At 42.5% G+C, this 17991-nt stretch overlaps 1 protein-coding gene across 3 annotated transcripts in view; it reads right to left on the reverse strand.

Annotated features, from left to right (window-relative positions):
• Window positions 1–17991, reverse strand: part of FAM114A2 (family with sequence similarity 114 member A2) — a 38433-nt gene that overhangs the window by 7821 nt on the left and 12621 nt on the right. For all 3 annotated transcript variants that reach the window (XM_061617446.1, XM_061617445.1, XM_061617443.1), the window contains exons 2-11: window positions 17029–17237; window positions 12272–12371; window positions 11791–11886; window positions 9645–9760; window positions 7758–7892; window positions 7424–7582; window positions 6829–6952; window positions 5792–5874; window positions 1254–1382; window positions 916–1055 (exon numbers count right to left, since the gene is read on the reverse strand). In XM_061617446.1, the coding sequence (XP_061473430.1) occupies window positions 916–1055; window positions 1254–1382; window positions 5792–5874; window positions 6829–6952; window positions 7424–7582; window positions 7758–7892; window positions 9645–9760; window positions 11791–11886; window positions 12272–12371; window positions 17029–17223 (1277 nt within the window). In that variant the 5' untranslated portion in view covers window positions 17224–17237. The remainder of the gene's footprint in view (window positions 1–915; window positions 1056–1253; window positions 1383–5791; window positions 5875–6828; window positions 6953–7423; window positions 7583–7757; window positions 7893–9644; window positions 9761–11790; window positions 11887–12271; window positions 12372–17028; window positions 17238–17991) is intronic.

Here is a 17991-nt window from a genome sequence, read left to right on the forward strand (position 1 = left end):
CCCCATGATTATCAGAATATCTTGTTTTGGTGATCAATTTCTTCCTGTACTTCTGCATAAAATTTCCTTTTCTTCTGTGTTTGCCGTTGCAGCACAGACTTGGATGATGGTTATATGTTGACAGGTTTCCCATTAAATCTCATTCTTTCACTTTCTCCATGACATGCATAATTTCATACATTTCTATTATGTCGCCCCTGACTTGTCTTTTCTCTAAACTAAAAAGCCCCAAATGCTGCAACCTTTCCTCATAGAGGAGTCGTCTCATCTCCCTAAGCATTTTGGTTGCCCTTTTCTGAACCATTTCCAGCTCTACAACATTCTTTTTGAGGTAAGGCAACCAGAACTGTACACATTATTCCAATTGTGGCCGCATCATAGGTTTGTATAATGGCATTGATATCAACAGCTTTCTTTTCAATACCTTTCCTAATTATTTCCAAATGAGCATGGAATTTGCCTTTCTCACAGCAACTGCACACTGCGTTGACACCTCTATCGAGCTATCCACTACAACCCCAACATCTCATTCCTGGTCAGTCACCACCAGGTCAGACCCCATGAGTATAGATATGGAATTAAGAGTTTTTCTTCAATGTGCATAACTTTACCCTTGTTTTTCTGCTCCAAACTACACACACACACCCTGGGCAGAGTAGCTTTTTCCTCTGTGTATTCATCTGCGTATTGCACTCACAGGAAAGAAATTTGAAAAAGCCGCTTCTGGGGGGGGGGGGCAATCAGCATCAGAAAAACAAGTGGTCATGGGTTTATGCAAGAGGAAAAGCAGTGCAGGGGGAGGCAGTGTGATTTTAGCAATACACACTATAAGAATCAGGCCTTCAGTGCAGTGGCACCTACCCTTTGGAAGTCCCTCCTATTATATATCAGAGAGCCAAGAATGATCAGTCTTACTGTGAAAGGGCTTTGGCTCGGTTGATGGCTAGCACTTCTTGTTCCTGACTATGAAGAACCAGAGCTGCGGTTTTGTGGAACACTTCAATGGAATAAGCTGTCAATTCAGCCAAGCTTCGGATTGCAAACGTGTGAATATCCTGCAGAAGTTTGAAAAAGGTATCAGTCTTCTGGCTTAAAAAAGCTATCATGCTAGTTTCCCATCCAATTCCATCACACAGGTTTCATGCAAAGATTGTAAGTGCAAGAACAATGCAACATCCTGTCAACTATCAACATAGATTATGTAAGTGCATCAGCAGACTGTAATGCAACATTCCTTTCATTAAAATGATTACCTCTACTGATTTTTTATCCTGTTGTTCAGCATCCCCTGAGCCCACTTGTTGGTCTTCTTCATGGGGTCTTTCTTGTCTTGCAGTTTGCACACTGAGGTTTGTTGCCAATTCAAAAGCAGAGTTCCTTGCCTGTCCAAGAGGAAATAGATTCACACCAGCACATTACCGAAGTGATAAGAAGGACCATTCTGCTTATCCTTTACATTGAAGCAGTGCAAGTGCCTTTGGAGTAAATGATTACTATCCTGGGTTTGGCAAAGAAAAAGTCAGAAGCCTGCTTAACTTCACATATTCACAATGAACTACAAAGAAGCCACTTTCTTTATACAAGTTGGTCTCTTCCATTAGAGATTTGACTGAAGCCAGATCAGAAATCTGTCAGAAGCACAACTTCTAGCAAACCTATGTCCACAAGAAGGGGGCAGGCAGATAACCATGCTCCCATTGCAGCACTTCACTTTTCCACCATGGGAGTAAATCTGAGGAAGGAAAAGGGTTTATTGTCATGGAGGCTGTTTGTTCTGTTTTTATGGTATTATGTATTGATTTGTATTTAGGTTATGCCTGAGGATGTGGACCAGACTCTGGGAGAAATGAGGGCCACTACTTGTTCTCTTGACCCTTGCCCATCCTGATCAATCAAATCTGCCAGAGTGGGAGTGGCTGCCTGGTTGGCGTAGTTAATTAACACCTCCCTAAGTGAAGGTTCTATGCCAACATTGTTGAAGGAGGCTGTGATAAGACCTTTGTTTAAAAAGCCTTCGTTAGACCCTGCGGATCTTAACAATTTTCGCCCAGTCTCTAATCTCCCCTTTTGGGGCAAGGTGATTGAGAGGGTAGTGGCTGCTCAGCTCCAGGTCTTCCTGGATGAATTGGATTATATAGACCCTTTTCAATCAGGCTTCAGGCTGGCCATGGGACAGAGACTGCCCTGGTTGCCCTGCATGACAACCTACGCTGGGCTTCAGACAGGGGGAGTGCACTCCTGTTGGTACTGCTGGACCTCTCAGCGGCCTTCGATATGATCAACCATGGTATCCTTCCGGGCCGTCCAGCTGGGATGGGATTGGGAGGCACTGTTTTATGGTGGCTCCAGTCCTACCTAATGGACAGGACCCAGAAAGTGGTTGGCCTACGGGGTACTGCAGGGTTCCATTCTGTCTCCCATGCTCTTTAACATGTATATGAAACCGCTGGGAGAGGTCATCAGGAGATTTGGAGTATAATGTCATCAATATGCTGATGACACTCAGTTGTATCTCTCCCTACCATCTGATTGTAGGGAAGGAGTGCTCATCCTAAACCGGTGCCTGTGAAGACTGTGAAGGGCTGGATGTAGGCTAACAAACTGAAACTTAATCCAGACAAGATGAAAATGGTGCTGGTCAAAGGGAAAACTGCGCCAGGAATAGGGTTGCAACCTGTTCTGGATGGGGTTGCACTCCCCTTGAAGGAGCAGGTTCGCAGTTTGGAAGTCCTCCTGGATCCTGCCCTGCTGCTGGACTATCAGGTGGCTGCGGTAGCCAGGAGTGCTTTTGGCCAACTCAAACTGGTCTACCAGTTGCATCCATTCCTGGAAGCAGTTAACTTGGCCACAGTGACACATGCATTGGTGACATCGAGTCTTGATTACACACTCTATCTTGATCGAGTCTTGTAACACACTCTATGTGTGGCTGCCTTTGAAAACAGTTCGGAAATTACAGTTGGTTCAAAATGCAGCAGCCAGAATGTTAACTGGAGCACGATGCAGAGAGCATATTACCCCTGTGCTTTATCGACTTCACTGGCTCCCAATTTGTTTCTGGGCCCAATTCAAAGTGCTCATTCTGACCTTTAAAGCCCTAAACGGCCTTGGACCAATGTACCTGAGGGACCGCTTATGCCCATATGTTCCTGCCCAGGATTTAAGATCATCTGCCTCTGGTCTCCTGTGTGCCTGGAATGAAAGATGTTAGACTGACAGGCACGCAGGAGAGAGCATTTTCAGCTGTGGCCCCCAAGCTTTGGAATACCATACTACAAGAAGCCCGCTCTGCTCCCTCCCTGATGGTTTTCCTGAGACTTCTGAAAACCATCTTGTTCCGGAGAGCCTTTGGGAGGGACTGAAGGCAGAGCCTGACACTGATTTTACGCCTTCTATTTTAATTTTACCTCTTTAGTCCCTTCAATACCACTCCCGCGTCTGTGTGTGTTTTATTTCAGTGGTTCCCAACCTTTATGATTACGGGACCCCCTTTGTAAGCTCAAAAAATTTCCCCCCAGCTAATTATAATTTTAGCCTCTGTTAAGTGAAAAAATGGTGTATGACAAAATCACATCTCCAAATATCACTTTCCATAAAAAGCTCCCTGCAGACAGGGATGTGTTGCTTTCTTTTCTTAATGCAAAGGTTCATCAAATTGGTATCCCCCTCCTCCCACACACACATAATCTGAAGATGTACTGTCCTGTCTCCCCAACACCAGTGGGTTATAGTGTTCAACTAAGATCCAGTTTCAAATTCCCACCTAGCCATGAACCCCCTGGGTGACCTTGAGTCAGACACAGCCTCTCAGCCTCTCCTACCTCACAGGGTTGGTGTAAGGATAAAATGGAAAGGGGAGGACTATGTGCACCACCTTGGGCAACTTGGAGGAAAGGAGGGATATAAATGCAATGATAATTAATTAAATAAATAAATACCTTTCAGCTGCAGTATGTGGATCCCAGCCTCAGCCAACCTGCTGAGCTTTTAATAAGAATAAGAAGTAGCAATGTGGTAGTAGTAGGGATGTTCATCAGAACTGATGACTTGGTTAGCATGCACTTGGGGAATGAGAGTGGAGCAAAAGACAGATCAGCACATGCATACACACAAACATACCTGCCCCCTCCTGCCAGCATCTGCAGGCATGCACGCATTTGGGCACGTGGGAGGAGGGAAGCCCTCAACTGCTGCAGCATCTTGGGGAGAGAGATGGGGGGCGGATTGTAGGTGGAAGAAAGGGGGGATGCTGGCACACACAAACACAGCCTCAGAGATGGGGGGTGAGCAAGTCCTGAACTTCCTCATTGCTCCTTGGCTCTGTCTGGGCCGAAGGTGAGATCTGGGTGGCCTTACAAATAAGAATAATTTTTAAAAGGAGATGGCAGTGAATTAGGAGCCAAGAAAGGCAGGCAGGCAGGCTGCCAGGAAGGAAGGGGGAAAGCAGCCTTTCCTTGCAGCCTTGCTTCTTTTGCTTCACAAAAAGCCCTCTCCTCTTGTTCTGAGTAAGGGCGTCATCAGCAGTGGCAGTGCAAGGAGACAGGAGTCAGTGATAGAAATCTCCTCTTCTTTCTGGTAGCTCCACCCTCAGCCTCCTTTTTGTGGTATAGGCAGATACCTGCCCTCAACGCATCTGGAAGACGCTCTGGCGCTTCAGCAAAAGGCCTCCCCTCTCGTTTGGAGCAAGGGGGAGGTGTCATCTGCAGCGGCAGTGGAAAGCAGACAGTGTAGAGGGAGTGAAGACTTTTTTTAAAAAAATTAATAAATAATTCATTTCTTTAGTGTTCACGGCCCCCTCTGGATTACTTCACGCCACCCCTGGAGGTCACCGCCCCCAGGATGGGAACCACTGTTGTATTTTAAGTATTTTAAATGTATTTTATGTATTTTAATGTTTTTGTGATCTTTATTGTGTACAATTTTATTATGTATGTGTTCGTTTTTATTGTAAGCCGCCCTGAGTGTCCTATTATAGGGTAGAAGGGCGGGATAGAAATATTTTAAATAAATAAAAACAAAGGTGGGATAATGGTTTAAAACAGATTACACACAAAAGCACATGATTGCTGCTGCTGTTTACCACCTATTTTCTAATTCTTGAGGTATAAGCCTTTCCAGAAATTGTGTTCAGCATTAATCATTGCAAGTGGCAAGACTATTTATGGTGGCATGGCTCAAGACAAAAGCTAAATTGTTGTCAGGTTTTCATCATGAAGGATTATTTATTGTGTACACATGTACTGTTCCAAGTCTTAGAATGCAATGAGTAACAATGATCAATATGTAAATGCATTTAAAACCATTCTTTCTCTTTAACACTGAATTAGCATGAAGAACAAACCCATAAATAAGAGGCTTTTTCATCCTATTTTGGAATAAAGTGGCACTCAGTGGTTCTGACAATCATTGCAAGATAGAGTGTGGGCGGAGTGCTAATTTGCAGCTATGAGCCAAAAAAACAACTTTTGACGACTTAAGTGTCCTTACTAGAGATGGCATGCTTTCTAAATTCTGCCACATAAAATCTATGAGATGACAAACTAATATCCCAGGAATAATTTTGAAATCACAGACCCTGGGCCCTGCCAGGAGCAGTAACAAAATGGATCACTAGCACAGAACAGCCTGAAAAGGTACACTGTTAGAAAATTCATAATACTTTCTGTTTCAACTTGCAAAATTCTTTCTATGGTTTTAAGTATGCCATTCAGGGCCCCAAGGCACAACCAGAACTACTCCAGAGATAACCTCAACAGCCAAAAGATGACAAAAAACACAAAAACTCACTCACTTGGGTCAGTTTGGCTGGCGTTGAAGAGACAACACGCAATTGTGAAAAGAGATCTTTTACATCCTTTGTGAAGTCTTCCTCTTCTGAAAGCAACAGGTGACAGATGTTGAATGCTACTTCTAATCATATCCATTAAAGTTGTGTTAAAACACATTAAGTTGTGTTTGGTTTTTGAGATGGTACACCTTTCTCAAGTATTATCAACTTTGCTTCATATATATTTCAGGTTCTAACATTAAATTTACCAAGGCTGACATTATCCCACTGAAGGACTTGTACTTGTTGCTGTCAACCACCCAGAGAGCTTCGGCTATGGGGCAGTATATAAATGTAATAAATAAATAATACCGAGTCTTTGGGTGAGACTCTCCTGGGGACCTTAGCACTGCTTCTCCTGCACAGGTCAGTGAGACTCCTGCTGCGGTCTTCACATTCCCACTGACTAAGTGTTATGCCATTCATTCAGCAATCTCACTCTTGAAGACTCAGGCCAATGGCAAACTATCTAAGAGGATTTAAACAAAGAACTAAACAAAGTGTGATAAAGTGGTTAGATTGTTGGGCTTTGATCAGGGAGACCTGGGCTTCAAGTTCACCGGGTCACATTAGGCCACTCACTCTCACTGAACCCTAACCTACCTCACATGGTTGTTGTGAAGGGAAAAAATTGGATAATTCCATGTAGTCTGCCCTAAAAATAACAGAAGATAAGAATACCACTAACAATGAACCAAGAGGTTGATGGCATGCATAATCTTGCCAAAGGCATTCATCTGAAGGTGGAAGTGCACAGAGTACTCAATTAATGACCCGTGCTGTCTGATATTTCCTGCAAAGCTCCCAGAGAACTGACCACTGACAGAAATAGAATAATGACTAGATAGACCACTGATATTACTCAGTACGCCTCTTCTTATGTTCAGTCATCTGACTTTCATGTGTTATTGCAGCATACTCCTCACAAAATGAATTAACTCGCCATTCAGTCCTATTAAAAGTCTGCTTTTCCTTTTGTAAGTTGGAATTCTCATTATTACCCTTCTTTTCTTCTTCTTCATCATCATAAAATTCAGCTAACGAAAATGCTTCTTTGAGCTGTTCCAATTCAGCCTTTAAAGCATCTAACTCATCTCCAGAGAGAGTGCTTATTACTGACTTCACCTGATTAAAGGAAAGAAAACCACAAAGAGAACTGTAAACCCACCAGCCAGAAACACTTTATATTTGGTGTGAAAAGTTAAGGCAGCAGCACTAATGACAGGCTGACTACTGAAAGCAATTCTCTTTGAGAAGGGGAGTTCTGTGTTTGGCATATTCCCTCATGGCAGAGAGAAAGTGTGTGTAAGAGTATCAAACTTGCCATATCTCACAATGCCATTGATTTTTACTATCAATGGCCTAGTCAGTCAAAGCAACAAAGATTGAGAAAGCTCTTATTTTTAAAAAAACTCACTACACAAAAGGGAAAGCAACAGCGCGGGAGGGCATGGGGGCCTTTTTTCTGCTTTTACTGGTTTTCATTTACTAGTGCTATGTGGAATCTATAAAAGGTCTCATCCCCCCAGAGTTTACAGAGATACCCATTTTTATTCCTCCTTAACTGTAAAATAGGAAATTGCCCAAGGCCATTACCTTTGATTCACTCTCTCTAGAAAGCATCTCTAAAGCTTCCAAATGAGAAAGACCCTGAAACTCATCAAAGAGTAGCCCATAATGGGCTTTTTTCTCTGTAGTCATGGAAACCTCAGTAACTGTCCGCTGTTCTTCTCTTTCCTTTGCCTCTCGCAAGATCTACAAATGGAAAAGTTGAAGCATTAAAACTAATGCATATTAAAAAAAGACACAAAGGAAAGGTTCATATCTGGTGTTCTACTGTGAACAGCTATAGGGACAGATAATTTGTTATTAAGGGAATCCAGAAAGAAACCATTCTGTTGTTGTGTGGAAGGTTGAAGGAAGCCAGTACCTGAGAAAGTGTGGAATTTCTACTCATCAGGCCTTTTGTTTTCTTAAAACCAGGGTCACCTTCAGCTATCACATCCATAGTCTTCTTACCAATGAATTCTAATGCATCCAAACTTCCACTAATAACAGTCTTCCCCTAAGGGAGGGGAAGAAAAAGATTTCAACATTTTAAGAAAAGGAGATCAAACCTCAAGGGTGGTATTCAGCTAACTTTTTGTGTTAGCGCTAGCGCAATGGGTTCCCCCCTCCTCTCCTTCGCATCCCCCGTGCCATGTGCCATCCCCAAATCTGCTCCGGAGGACTAGGGGAACTCCCAGAACAGAATTGGGGGGAGGGGAGTAGGTGAGGGGGAGATTGTTCCACCATGCAAACAGAAATCTATGCAATGGCAAAATGATTGCCTTAGCACTATGTTGAATACAACCCCAAGACTTCATCTTGAAAAAGAATACATAAATTTACGACATAAATATAACTCGCATGGTGGAAACTCTGGGAATCAAGTATTCAAAGTACAGGATGGGCTTTTTATCACCATCCTTGGGAAGTTAAAATGTGGAGATAAAAAACAGCACAGCCCAATACCACTTAATCCTGATGCTGGAACAACCCAAAACAAGACCAAAAAAAATTCAAAAACGTATAATGATATATGTTGTGTTTTTAATTTGCTTCATGAACACAGAAAGATCTGCATTTAGTCAAATTTATTTCAGATCAGTATTCAATAAGCAAATAATGCTTCTCCCACCCCTGCCACCCAGACACCTATGCTAGATCACAATAGCCAGGTACTGGTGATCTACCCCTCCTAGCTTTACAATAATCTCCCTACAGAACCAACTCCATTTAGTGCACTGAGGAGGAAACTGAAGAAATTACACCGGGGAATTACTATGTGCTGCATTCGTCAAAGTGGGTTATTCTTTCCCCACACCCAGCCATCTTTCTTCAGCTTAGATTACAATCCAACCCAGAGAGGAACTCCCTCCCCTCTCTCCACTTCATTTACCTGGCTGCAGCAGCAACATGGAAGAAAATTTATCTCCACACACCCCTTTCTTTATCCTCTCCCTTCTTAGTGTTTGAAAAAAGCTAAGACAGCATCCCCGTGCCTGGTATACTGTCACTGCAATGTTCCAAGCACAGGGAGGAAGAGAAAAGGCAGAGAGACCTCCTTCCCTTCTACCAATTGCTAGAGCAAGTAAGTGAATGAGAGGGGAGGAGGGCAGTTTCTGGCTCAGATTGTAATCTGGATTGAAAGAAAATGCTATTGGGGGAAAGAAAGAGCACCAGTATGTTAGAAATACATTAAATTTGTAACTGAAATAAAGCATTATTACAAAGTTCAGCAATATCACTAAACTGTTAGCAAAGTCCACAAAGTACTACCAGTCCAAATCTTTATTGCTTAGCCAAAGGGCACAACCATAACAAAGTGCTAGGTGACGTGTCTTTTGCTACTGCATGCATGTACTTTCATGCTATTTCTCTCCACCCCAATTAAACAGCAAATCTAGATTGAGAAATTCAGAGATTAGTGCCCAGATCTTAAGCACATAGCAGGAAATCTCCATCTAAGCAGGAAGGTCATAAAAAAATTCCAAATTTCAGATTTCAAGGCTAGAATACCCATCACTACTCCGACTCGAAGTAGAAACATTTTCTTAATACAAACCACCTCTAGCTATGTCACAAGTGTTTAACTAATTATTATAATGAGTAACTGATTTGTTGGTAAATAGTACACAGGACTACATAACCAATCAACCTTTTAATGAACCATCATGTAGCAATTTCAGCATGTATGAAGTTGAATGCTGCCTATGATTCAAAATAAAATAAAAAAACAAGTCAATGCTAATATATTCCTTTCAGTCTCACTCACTGTACTCTGAACAGCAGCAGAGATGGTAGAAAACATTCCATATGCACCACTAATAGGTGAGGGATTTTCAGACTTTCCTTTGCCATCATAGCCTTCTTCAGAAGAATTATGGCATTCTGAAACAAAGGGGGAAAGGGACTTTAAGTGTCAGTCCCCAAACCAAAAAGTTTGCACGGGCACCATGTCATTTTTATATATGGAATTGTTTTAATTATGCAATTGTTTCAACTTTTTGTGTAAGCAATTGTTTTATATATGTTTTTATTGTACTTATGAAACAATTTATAAATGAAATAAATGCGTATACCAAATCTCAGCCCTCCTGTTCTCTATTCTGGAATTGCTTAATATTGACGTCCCTAAGAAAAAGAGCCAGCAAATAAGCATATTTTTATATATTTATGATAATGCCACATCAAACGCATGGAAAATCACCTGCCATATATAGATTTGTGCTTAATATCACAGACTTGTTGCCAAACTGATCTTAGTGTGACTTCTGGTCAGTGAAACAACAGCTACTTGATAGCAATCGAAGAATTCTGACTTTGGAATTGGAGTCTTTTAGAGACACTTGTGATCAAAAGGCAGTTCAACATTTTATGACCCTTGAGATCCTAATTTGAAAAACTGACCCTGGATAATTGTGTGTCTTTAAGAAACAGCTGATCTTTGCTTGATTTCTGTTTTCCAAATGATGTTTTCTGAATAAGGCCAATGAAGCTTTTCTCTTTTTTAAACATTATTTTAGGTTATATCAAACACTGTGCATGAATAGAAAGGCTTCCATTGCAGCCCCCACTATGGCCTCAAAATCTGCTCCAGATGGTTGAGGGACAATCCAGAACAGATGTGAGATGCCGATGGGGGGCTGCAGTAGGGATTAGAGGAAAATAAAGTCCCTTTATGCAATGTTAGATTCTGCCATCTGTCTCCATGACTACTTTTTATGCTTGACTTTCTGCATCAAATAAATCAAGTGATGTGTCAGCAGCTGTGTCCTAGACAGGTCCAGGTCGCACATATTGCTAAGCCAAACCATGGCTAAGCATGAATGTGCAAGTGTGCTAAGCATGAATGTGCAAAGAGTAAAAATCACATCTGCTTCTCTCCCCTGGTTGTCCTGGTACAAACTTCCCTGAGCTAAGCCATAGCTTAGTGTTACGTCCAAACTCAGACAAACAAACCACAAGTGACAAGGCAGCTTGTCATTTGTCTGGAGTGATACAAACTACGAGCCTGGGTCTGGACATACCAGCACGCCAAACCATGGCTTAGTTCCAGGTGGTTCAGCAGCAAGACAGCCAGATGAGGACTGAAGCAGCTGCACTTTTACTGTTTGTAACTGCACTCTTGCACATTCATACTTAGCCATGGTTTGGCTTACTGCTGCATGCAAACCAGGCCATTATCACCATTACCAACCTTTACATTATATAAAATGTATCTAGGGCTTGATCCAGGGATATTCATGTGCAAAGAACAATACCTTCCATTGAAAGAGCTACTTTAGGTGCATTCAGGAACTTGGGCATAGCCACTGGAGTGCAACACACACACAGAGCAGACCCATATGCCATTATCACAAACAAAAGCCCCCTCATTTTCAAAGGTTTGCATATGGCATGGGGAGCTGTTGTTTCAGACAACTCTAAAACCCCTTTAGGTACACAGAACTAGTAGTGCAATTCTCTGGATCCCAGCCACTGTACACCATTAGTATCACATACAATAAGTTGAGAGATATGGACTCATCTTGACTGGGCCAATAGCCATTTACAGCTTACAGCAAAGGCTGCCCATGTGCAAAGGCCTCCCCTGCCACACAGGAAGAACCAGTGCAGTTTGTATGGGTGCAAGAGCCACAGCCTCATCGCTGAATCAAGGTGACAGTATGGAATGTAGCTGCCATTCCTCTGTGAAGGTTATGATTCTGTCTCAAATAAAAGGAGACAGGGCAGCAGCAACACCTCTGAAGAGTCTCACAGACCATAAGTAAAACAATGACAGCGAGATGGCCAGCTTCTGGCAACATACAACAGAGTCCCTTGAGCAAGACGTAACAGAGTTAAAACAACAACATCATCCATCACAGTACCACAGGTGGCAAACTTTAAGTAGTTTTTATTTTTTAATAGAAACTGACCTTCTGTTATGCCTTTGGCCTCAGAAGATAATTCACCAGGATTGGGGATCCCAAGGGATGTCTCTGCTTTTTCAATGACATTTGAGATTCCATGACCTAAAGAAAGCAGAGATATTACTTTGGTCCTAAGGAAAAATGAATCATTTCACCAAGAAAGCAGGTCACAAGCCGAAAAGATGAACTGCTTAAGGCAATATGCTGCATTTGAAAATCACTAATGAACCTATAATGCATTGGCCAATTGAGCCACTGACTTAATATTTATGTTACATAAAATGCCCCTCTTTTTCCTTTATTTTAACCTCTTTACTGATGTGTTGCTGCTTACATTTTAATTTTTTTAATCTGCCTCCGATAATTTTTCTCCTGTTATTTTCCAAAGAACATTTTGCATTTGTCACTTAACTTGTAAGAACACAGACAATTTATTTGATCTGGACTGCAAGATCTCTTACATAGCTTAAGTTTTAGAAAGCCTTACCTACAGTAGCCACTGTAGCAGAAGCAGTTGAGAGCAGTGATTTTCCCCAGCTCCCCCAGTACCCCCATCCTGTTTGCAACTCTTCGGCGGAACTGGAACCCTTGGAGGAAAACAAAAGGAAGATGTCAGCTTCTATACCTTTAAAGTTCAATATCCCTGTTTACTAAACAGGAAAACCAACCAGAAAAAAAGTAACATACCTTAAATCCTCTAATTTTGATATGCAATTTTATTTCAAATTTTTATTGTTGTTATCATCTGCCTTGGGCACTTAATGAAGAAACATTTAAATAATAAATTAATAATCTGCTATATCCCAAGGTTCAAGGAAAGAGATAACGTTTTGTTATTCTTGATGTCCAACTGTGGCATCCCACACAGACAAAAGTTCTGCCTGCACAAATGGGACTCTCTCTTTCTCTCTCCCCCTGCAGCCCCTTGAATACCTGAAAATGTGCTCCAGATGATTTGGGGGACCCTCTGGAACAGATGGGGGGACATATATAGGACTGCACTGTCAAGTCTTTAAAGACTTAATAGGTCAAAGCAAGCACTTTTGAAGTGTGCCAAAAAGAAAGAATGAATCCCTGGAACACAGACATTCTTCCAGTATACCTTCAGTGTTCCACTTCCAATAGGGAGTGGGTTACAGATGTTCTGCACCAGCTGGTATTTTCAGGACCATCATTAAAGCAGCTCCACTTAGAGCAAGTTACTGTAGTGGTATAAATGCTGGTACTTTCCAGATTTCTCTCAGAGAACAGAGGTAGATCCAAAATGATGTAAGCCCCCAAACAGATTGTGGAAGTGGTTCCAACTCACTGAACTGGATAGGTGACTGCTCCTGCAGATGAGGAGATAAAGCTCCATATCCCACCTTACCTCAGTTCAGCTGCTCTTTACTCAAATATGAATGCAACCAAAGATGATCAAAGAACTGGCCACCTGGGGGACACAGTTAAAACGAGCTCTGTCCTCCCTGAGAGCAACAAGATCTGTCTTGTGTGGGTTCCCCACCACCACAAAAAATCTATATAACACGAGTTGTATCCACTGTTGCCTGTGTGTGAATGGAAAAGACTCCTGTTCGCACAACACGACTGCATCTTCCTCTCTTCAGCTCACTACATATTTATTTTTTATTAAAAATATATTTGTATAACACCCTCTCATTAAATATTAGGGCAGCACTGTACAGCAGTGCAAAAACATTAGAAACCATTTAAAACAGAACAAAACTATCATTAGAATGACTCTTCACTCAAGAAAGTGTTAAACAACTGCATAGGCTTATCCGCATCAAGAAGTCTTCAAGGGATGCCTTAAAGTCAAAAGTGAGGATGCCTGTCAAATCTCTGCTGGAGGAGTGATAAGAACATAAGAAGAGCCTGCTAGATCAGGCCAATAGCCCATCTAGTTCAGCATCCTGTTCTCACAGTTACCAACCCATTCCCCATAGGAAACCCACAAGCAGGACCTGAGGGCAAAGAGCACTCCGCTGATCCACAGCATAGGTCTGGCAACACTAAATGCCCAACTTCTGGTTGAGACCATTCAGGTCGCTAACATGAGGGACAATCAACAGTGCTTGTTCGTTTGATCTCAGTGACTGGGCTGGGATACAAGGGCTCTGGTGGTCCTTAAGGTATCCTGGACCACCTGCCCCCATCAGCAGGGTAACCACTCCATTCTGCATTAACTGGAGCTTTTGGACCAGGGCCACGGACAGCCCCACAAAGAACACATTGCAGTAATCCAGTTTTGACGTTATCAATGCATGGACTACAGTGGCCAAGTTATCCAGACCCAGATACAGCTGTAGTGAAGCTGGTAAAAGGTACATGTCCTCAAAATCTGCTCTGGAGAGTTTGCGTACCCTTGAAAGCAGATTTTGGGGGTTCATCAGGAGATGAAGGTAAAGCCTCACTGTACTAGTGAACAGAGTGATCAAATAGGGAGCGAACAGAATGAGCTAACAGGGAGAGCTAACAGGAGTTTGGCAGAGGAGGTCAAGGGGGAGGTCCCTAATAATGTTTTCCCCTTCTACGGTACACCACACACCAGTGGGACTCTCCTATTTACCCTGAAGGAGGACAGGACAAAGCACAGGCCATTCCAATAAAAGTAGAAAGAAAGAAACAAAAGGCAGTGGAGACTATGGATGGGAAGCGCATTCCAGTGGTGGTGACCTGCAAGGTTTGTCCAAGGTTTGTTTTCTTGCCTGAGAGCAGCATGTCGTACACGTGCAACAAGTGCAAGCAGGTGGCACTATTGGAAGAAAAAGTGAGGGGACTGGAATAGCAGGTGGCCACACTGAAGAGTATAAGAGAAGATGAAGAGTTCTTAGATAGAATGCTGGAACAACAACAGCAAAGAGAAGCACAGGAGATGGAAGAACAACAGCATGTTGAAGCAGAAGAGGCTGTTGTGGAGAGCAACAACAAAGTTGGAGGAAACTCTGTGGAAAAGAGTGACAGGAGCAGAAGAGCTCGAAGACACCCTTCACCGGTGGAACTATGGAACTGCTTCCAGGCACTTGAGGATGAGACTGGAGGACAGCCTGCAGGGGAAGAATTACAGGAGACCCCACACGACAGCGAGCAAGAGGCTGAAGCTCAGTCAAGCAGAGACAATGAAACCACGCCCCAAGACAAGAAGAAGAGAAGAGGAGGAGTAGTGGGAGAATCCCTACTGTGTGGGATTGACACCCAAGTATGCAGAGAAGATCCATGGACTCGCCAGGTATGCTGCTTCCCTGGAGGATGGATTAGAGATGTGATGGAAGTGTTGCCATCATAAAGCCCACTGACAGATACCCTTTTTGCTCATCCATGTGGAAATGAATGATACTACCAAGAACAGCTACAAAGAAATTATGTCAGACTTTGAAGCTCTGGGAAGGAAACGCAAGGACTTTGGGACCCAGATAGTTTTCTCGTCTATCCTTCCTGTAGTTAGAAGAGGAGCAGAAAGGGGGAAAAATACTTTGGGTGAATGACTGGCTATGAAGGTGGTGCCAACATGACACAGTTGGATTCTGGGACCACGGGCTATGCTTCCTGGAAGATGGACTGCTGGCAAGTGTTGGGTTGCACCTGACAAGGGCTGGGAATAATGCGTTTGGCCACAAAACGGAGAACTTCATCAGGAGAGCTTTAAACTGAATCCTAAGGGCGAGGGAGACATAAACTTGGTGGTAATGACTAAAAAAGGTTTCTGCACAGTAAGAGGAACTGAGGGAATGACTCTAATGGGGTTCAGTAATAGTCTTCATAAAAATGTAGGAAGGAAGCCTGGTCGTAAATCACATGATCTTCGATGTCTGTATACTAATGCTCAGAATATGGGAAACTAACAGAATGAAACTGAACTCTTAAAACTGGAGAGTAAACACGACTTGAGAGATATAACTGAAACTTGGTGGGATGACTCCCATGACGGGAATACAGTGATTGAAGGATATAACTTGTTTAAAAAGAACAGAAGAAATAGAAAGGGAGGTGGAGTTGCACAAACATATATATATATACACACACACAGGAGGATGAGCTTGGTAGCTTCACCGAGAGTATCTGGATTAAAATAAATGTGGCAAGGAATAAAAGGAACGTGGTAGTGCAATGTGGCTGCAAAAAAGGCAAATGTTATTTTAGGCTGCATTAACAGAAGTATAGTTTCCAAATCACATGAAGTATTAGTTCCCCTCTATTTGGCACCAGTTAGGCCTCATCTTGAGTACAGCGTCCAGTTCTGGACACCACACTTTAAAAAGGATGCAGACAAACTGGAACAGGTTCAGAGGAGGGCAATAAGGATGATCCGGGGACTGGAAACAAAGCCCTATGAGGAGAGACTGAAAGAACTGGGCATGTTTAGCCTGGAGAAGAGAAGACTGAGGGGAGATATGATAGCACTCTTCAAGTACATGAAAGGTTGTCACATAGAGGAGGGACAGGATCTCTTCTCGATCATCCCAGAGTGTAGGACACGGAATAATGGGCTCAAGTTACAGGAAGCCAGATTTTGGCTGAACATTAGGAAAAAAGTCCTGACTGTTAAGAGCGGTATGACAATGGAACTAATTACCTAGGGAGGTGGTGGGCTCTCCAACACTGGAGGCATTCAAGAGGCAGATAGACAGGCACATGTCGGGTATGTTTTAATTTGGATTCCTGCTTTGAGCAGGGGGTTGGACTTGGTGGCCTTATGGGTCCCTTCCAACTCTATGATTCTAAGTTCATTCACACAATGTTAGATTCCACCATATATAAAAATGTATTAAATAAACTTTTTAAAAATAATTAAAGGAAACAATGAAACAAAGAACAACATTGGTCACTGGAGGTATTCCTTTCAGCTAGTTCATGTTCCTTAGAGCACTCAGTGTCTCTCAGCCTTTACAGGCCCTCACAGTTCCACCAGAGTAAGCAAGCAGCACCTTCACTTTTTCTGCTCAAGATCAACAACAGGGATCCACGGCTACGTCCATCCACATTTTCTTTGCCTGTCATAAGTTAGAAGTCTAACGCCTGCTTTCCCTACAACTCCAGCAGGTCCAACCTGATGATTGTTAGCAACGCACAGTATGATTTAGTGCACAGGATAAATGTAACACAACAGCTCCACAATGAGATGTCACATACCACACTGAAGTGGACCTTCTCAGTCCCCACGTCTGGCTAAGGAGGGTGTAACATTAAAATGTGAACACTGTGAGGTAAATTAAAATGTGCTGATAGCAGGTTTAGCACAAATACCTGCACATTCTGGCTCAGTGGCTCTTGGGCAATAGTGGGCTCGGAGATTTTAGCTTCAGGCCTTTTCCGTGTCATAGCCACAAGGTCAGCTTCTGCTCCATTAGTCTCACTGGGGTCAGACTGTTCTGTCTTCTGAATATTTTCATCAAGTTCACATGCATCTTCATTCATGGGTTCAATATCCTTTTGGGACATGACCAGACCATAACCTGGATTTATAAAGAATTATTGTTAACATATATACAAGAGGTTTAACACGATAAACAGTGTTTTTCTAGAATAAATTGAATAGGATTTTCCCCCCAATGGCCTACATAGATTGGGATATGATTTAATATGCTTGGCTCATGTATACTTCTGGTGTTAACCTACATCCCTCGTTACCCTCCCCCGCCACCTCCCTACAAATAAATAATCCTAGTACTGTATGTGAGATACTACCCACACAGTCTTCCTAGCAAGGACTGTTTGGGGGGGGGAGTTAATGAGTTTACATTTTGAAACTGCCCAATTGACTGGCACTGTACCCATTCATTATGTTACTAATCAATTTTATGAGACACCACATTTTTGAAAATAGAATAGAAATAGAATATAGAAAAATATAGTGCTTAAAAATGTTTCAACCCTACATCTTTGGAAACTAGAGCTCCCAGTATACAGTGGGGTCTAAAATCCAGGTTAAGTCCAGCTCCGAAATTCTAACTACCAAAATGACATGGTCCAACTAGTACATTCCTAACATTTTAATTGTTATGCATTTGAGATAGATTCTACAGTTCAGAGAGTAACGTATCAACTTTCCCCCCTATTAACTCATACCTACATCTGAAAAAGAATGTATTTAGCACAACAGGGATTACCACCAGGGGATGTCAGATTTCCAAACAAGAGGTTGTATCAAATAGTGTGCTTCTGTTCACCCATAGCTCTTTGATCCAGCAGAGGCCTCCATGAACAGAA

The sequence above is a fragment of the Rhineura floridana genome, chromosome 3 (assembly GCF_030035675.1).
Source record: "Rhineura floridana isolate rRhiFlo1 chromosome 3, rRhiFlo1.hap2, whole genome shotgun sequence".
NCBI lineage: Eukaryota > Metazoa > Chordata > Lepidosauria > Squamata > Rhineuridae > Rhineura > Rhineura floridana.